This window comes from Camelina sativa, chromosome 10, assembly GCF_000633955.1.
Source record: "Camelina sativa cultivar DH55 chromosome 10, Cs, whole genome shotgun sequence".
Lineage (NCBI taxonomy): Eukaryota > Viridiplantae > Streptophyta > Magnoliopsida > Brassicales > Brassicaceae > Camelina > Camelina sativa.
In genome coordinates this window covers 16,338,337-16,343,531 of record NC_025694.1, presented here as the reverse complement: position 1 = coordinate 16,343,531, position 5,195 = coordinate 16,338,337, and the positions used below count along the sequence as shown (strand labels likewise).

Here is a 5,195-nt window from a genome sequence, read left to right as displayed (position 1 = left end):
TATATTGCTCAATGCAACTTTTCTGGCATAAATGTCTACAGGTGCTTATCTTGGTTTGACTGGAAAAAGGATATCCACACCATCAGATGCACTGTTCGTTGGTCTTGGAACGCATTATGTACCATCTGAAAAGCTAGCTTCATTAAAGGAAGCCATTTTGTCAGCCAACCTGTACGCCCTTCTTGACCTCCTTTCTTATCTTTCTGTCAAAACGAAATATTTTTTCTCTGTTTTAGAACTCATACATATCCATAATGCAGTTCTGAGGATCCTGATCAAGACATCCAAGCAACTTTATCAAAATACAGCGGCAATCCTGAATCTGAGGCCACCCTCAAATTGCTTTTGCCTCAAATAGAGTCAGCCTTTAACTCAAATAAGTCTGTCAAGGAAACAATAGAAGAGCTCAAAAAGTACCAGCAAAGCAATGAGCCTTCAGGTATGATTTTCCATGGGAATTGTAATGCTCGGAGCCTTACTGTTAGCATTCAAACTGTTTTAAGGGATAGTTTAAGATTATAGACGAAACTAAGATCGCTGCCTTTTAACTTTGTGAATACTTGAAAATGTTTGGATACAGTTGTAGAATGGGCTAATGAGGCACTCAAAGGTTTGGAAAAAGGAGCACCGTTTTCTCTTTACCTAACACAGAAGTACTTTGCCAATGTTGCATGTGCCAAGGGTAAAACTGTGAACGAATTAACAACAGTGAGTTTCAATTCATAAATTCCGTTATTGTTTCCTCCACTAAGACGAATTTTAACCTCCCGTATAAATTTGCTCTGTGAAGCTTAATGGTGTGATGAAAACTGAGTATCGTATTGCACTAAGATCTGCATTGCGTTGTGATTTTGCTGAAGGCGTTAGAGCAGTTTTGATTGACAAGGATCAGGTTTGTTCATTGCCACTCAAATTTTTCTCTGCTTGATTCATCTTGTGCTCAGATTGATCATCTTAATGTCTTTTGTTGTGACCGGGCATATGAGTTTGTTATCTGCATCGACCTATGGTGTTTTAATGCCAAAGTTTTGTTAATACCAAGGCTAAGTCAATCAAAACTGATTTGCTCTGTGAAAACTCTTTTGCAGAACCCAAAATGGAACCCGGCAAGCATTGAAGAGGTAGACGAAAACGAGGTGGAAGCTCTCTTTAAACCATTAAGTCCAGAAGTGGAAGAGTTAAAAGTCTGATTCTCATTTTGCTTTTCTCTGTTTAAATTGTGTAGACAAAGTATTCTATGAATAAACAATGTGTTAAAGAAGCTTGTTACTGTAAAAACTATTTAATAAAACGGAACCTTTCTTTTCACCTAAATACTTTTTGGGCATTAAAGATTATCTTTAAAAACATGAGCCATTGTATTACAGAGCATGGAAACGTGAGAACATTGAAGAAACAAAAGCAAAAGATGAAATCAAGAAGCAGAGTTGTCGTATGTAGATCCGACGTGGTGGATAACGAATCCATAGATTTTGCGCTTCAGCCGCTCGATCTTGGCTGTCGGAGCCATTGTTGTGATCTGGTTTTCTTGGTTCGACACGACCCGGTCCAACCACTCGTTAACTTGTTTCAGCTGAGACAGAACAGCAGCTATGGAACTACTATCTAAAGATCGCTTTGCTGTGTTTTTGTTGTCTAACGACTCTTCCACGAACCTAATGAACCACATCTGCATTTCCGATTGTAGGTTCACTGCGAATTTAGCCGTTTCCTTCAAGCCATCTATGTCTGTCCACATCCCAACAATATTGTCTGAAACACCAACAAATGCTAATTACTTAACTTAGAACTCTGCAATTGATATGTAAAGCCATTTTGATATGGAACTTCGTTTTCAGTGTCAAGAACAAACCTGTCTGGACAGAAGGTGGTCCGGGAGAGAGACGAGTAGGCATTGATTTCTTCAGAGACAATGGTGATTCGTGGCTGTTCTGGTTTTTCACTAGTGAGACCACACTGAGATTAGTAGCTAACGCAGCTTCAACCCATAGAGATATTGGGTTTTGTTGATCAGCCGATGAGCTGAAACTGTTTCCTGAGGCTATCTTACTGTATTTCACAACATCTTCATAGATTGTCAAAAACTGGTTGATGATTTGCAAAGGATTCCCCACCTTGGAGGCTAAAGAGAGTTCCGAGAATTTACTGAAACATCCACCAAAAGATAAAGTAACAAAGACCGTACGAAAGTGTAATAAGATTGTTTTGCCAACATTTTTAGGATGGTGTAACTGTATACCTTAAACATCTTATGATGCACTCGTTGGCATTTGCTTCTTCCAACGCCCGAGCTGCAGCTTTAGCAGCAAAGTCTCTTCTTTGCATAGCTTCCTGGAGTAATCAATTTACAAGCCATCACTCTAGTGTCATAATCTAATACAGNTAGATCCGACGTGGTGGATAACGAATCCATAGATTTTGCGCTTCAGCCGCTCGATCTTGGCTGTCGGAGCCATTGTTGTGATCTGGTTTTCTTGGTTCGACACGACCCGGTCCAACCACTCGTTAACTTGTTTCAGCTGAGACAGAACAGCAGCTATGGAACTACTATCTAAAGATCGCTTTGCTGTGTTTTTGTTGTCTAACGACTCTTCCACGAACCTAATGAACCACATCTGCATTTCCGATTGTAGGTTCACTGCGAATTTAGCCGTTTCCTTCAAGCCATCTATGTCTGTCCACATCCCAACAATGTTGTCTGAAACACCAACAAATGCTAATTACTTAACTTAGAACTCTGCAATTGATATGTAAAGCCATTTTGATATGGAACTTCGTTTTCAGTGTCAAGAACAAACCTGTCTGGACAGAAGGTGGTCCGGGAGAGAGACGAGTAGGCATTGATTTCTTCAGAGACAATGGTGATTCGTGGCTGTTCTGGTTTTTCACTAGTGAGACCACACTGAGATTAGTAGCTAACGCAGCTTCAACCCATAGAGATATTGGGTTTTGTTGATCAGCCGATGAGCTGAAACTGTTTCCTGAGGCTATCTTACTGTATTTCACAACATCTTCATAGATTGTCAAAAACTGGTTGATGATTTGCAAAGGATTCCCCACCTTGGAGGCTAAAGAGAGTTCCGAGAATTTACTGAAACATCCACCAAAAGATAAAGTAACAAAGACCGTACGAAAGTGTAATAAGATTGTTTTGCCAACATTTTTAGGATGGTGTAACTGTATACCTTAAACATCTTATGATGCACTCGTTGGCATTTGCTTCTTCCAACGCCCGAGCTGCAGCTTTAGCAGCAAAGTCTCTTCTTTGCATAGCTTCCTGGAGTAATCAATTTACAAGCCATCACTCTAGTGTCATAATCTAATACAGCTCAAAAAGTGAAAATACAGCCTCATACCTTTCCAAGTATTGCAAGTTCCTCTGAGATGCTATCCAACGAAACACTACCATCAGTCCATTTACGTTCATGATAAGTGATCCCAACTCCTCCAAAGGCTGAGACTTCTTCTAGTATACTAGTCTCTGATGAGCACGACTTGGCTTTCTCTTCACACGCTGAAGATGAAGAATCACTCTTCCGCCTATTCGCATCACTGAGCCGCCTCGACATAGCAGCCTACAACAATTATACAATACCAGTTTCAATCCATCACACATAACAAATCATTCACCAAACACACAAATTTGTTCATCCAATTAAACAAAGTTTTTGTTACCTGAGTACGCAAAATTGCTTGATGATCAGGCTTATTCTTAACACAACTCTTCTCCTTGTGCTCAACTTGAGCATTTCCTTCAGCAGCTAACGGTTCATCCCAATTCTTCCGATTCTTAGCCGAAGAACCACAGGCTAAAGCCTCTGAAGCTTTGGAGATTCCAGCAGCCATCGCAGCCATCCTCTTCTTCCCTGAAGAATCTACAACCATAGGAGACATCTTCAAACCAGTAGAAAGCCTACGTCCAGGTGAGATCGACATTCTTCTTCCACTAGGCGATGGATTCATCTTCCTCCCATTAGGTGACGGTTGCCTATACCTAGACGGCACAACAATCGCTGGCTCTCTTGCAACTCTTCTCTGCTCCTCACGCGCTGCAGCAAGACTCGGCACCACACATTTAGACGGCACCGGAGAAGCAGATCTCCTCCCTTTACCAGAAACAGCAGGCGACGGATCTCTCTCCACCGACGCCGACGCCGCCGCCGTCACACCACCTGAGCTATTCTTCTTCATCTATGAGACTGACCGTTTTGAAGATGCTGGTGACGAGAACCTCTGCGGCGTCGTTTTCTGTTTACGAATTTCGTTTTGGTTCACCGGAGCAAGGGCTTCCCTTTTTGGAACATCTCCGTCGCCGCCGTTGTTATCGTCGGATCTTCTATTGTTTAGGTAAACAGCGATAGGATCAAGAGAGTACTCCGAGTCAGAAACTGGTTGAATCACGAAATCTCGTTTGGATCCGTTACATACACGTGCGATTAAGGGCTCCGGTGTTCCAACGAAGGCGTGTCGACCAGCAACGGGGCGGATTCCGGCGGCGCGTGGGACTGGAGTCGCGAACTCGAGCCGTTCTAGGTAGATAAATTGACCTAGCTGGAGACGGTTACTGAGGATTAGATCTGTGTCTCGTTCAGAGAGAGAGACATAAGTGGAGTTTAAGGAATCCGATATTTGAACGAAGAACCCTTGATTGGGCCATAAATCGGAGCCGGCGAGAGCTGGAACGATTCCGGTGACTTGTAGTGTGGCGGATCTGTGGTCTCCGGTGGGGCGTGTGTTGGAGCTCATACATTGCAGGAGTTTTAGGAGGATGCCGGGAGCGAGTGACGCCATTTTTGAGTGTGAGTTTGGGTAAACAGAGAGAAGGAAGAAGAAGAAGAAGGATATAGAGAGAGAAGGTATTGAAGCTTTGGCCGTTACAAAGATTCAAAATTTGAAATCGAGTTTCTCTTTTCTTTTTGTTTTTTTCTGTATTTTCTTTATTTGTTTCTTGCGGAACTGTTTATGATAATAATGCGATTAAAGAGATAATCAAATTAAATGCTCATTATTCTAAACCGGCAGATTTGGGCCGGACTAACCGTGATTTATCTATCTCCTCTTGAACCTTCTTTAGTACAGTGATAAAAAAGATAAGATAATTAGATTTCTGACTAAAAAAAATAGTTTTTTGTATTGCTCATTTTTAAAAGGGTTGTGATCTTGCTCGATAACCAATTTTGATAATAAAATTAAGA

At 41.7% G+C, this 5,195-nt stretch overlaps 1 protein-coding gene and 1 pseudogene across 1 annotated transcript in view; one reads left to right on the top strand and one right to left on the bottom strand.

Moving 5' to 3' along the window:
* The window catches only part of LOC104719121 (3-hydroxyisobutyryl-CoA hydrolase-like protein 3, mitochondrial), a 4,662-nt gene extending 3,354 nt beyond the window's left edge, over positions 1-1,308 (top strand). The window contains exons 8-10 of the mRNA XM_010436971.2: positions 581-708; positions 791-892; positions 1,089-1,308. Coding sequence (XP_010435273.1) covers positions 581-708; positions 791-892; positions 1,089-1,190 — 332 coding nt within the window. The 3' untranslated portion in view covers positions 1,191-1,308. The remainder of the gene's footprint in view (positions 1-580; positions 709-790; positions 893-1,088) is intronic.
* LOC104719122 lies at positions 1,212-4,917 on the bottom strand (annotated as a pseudogene).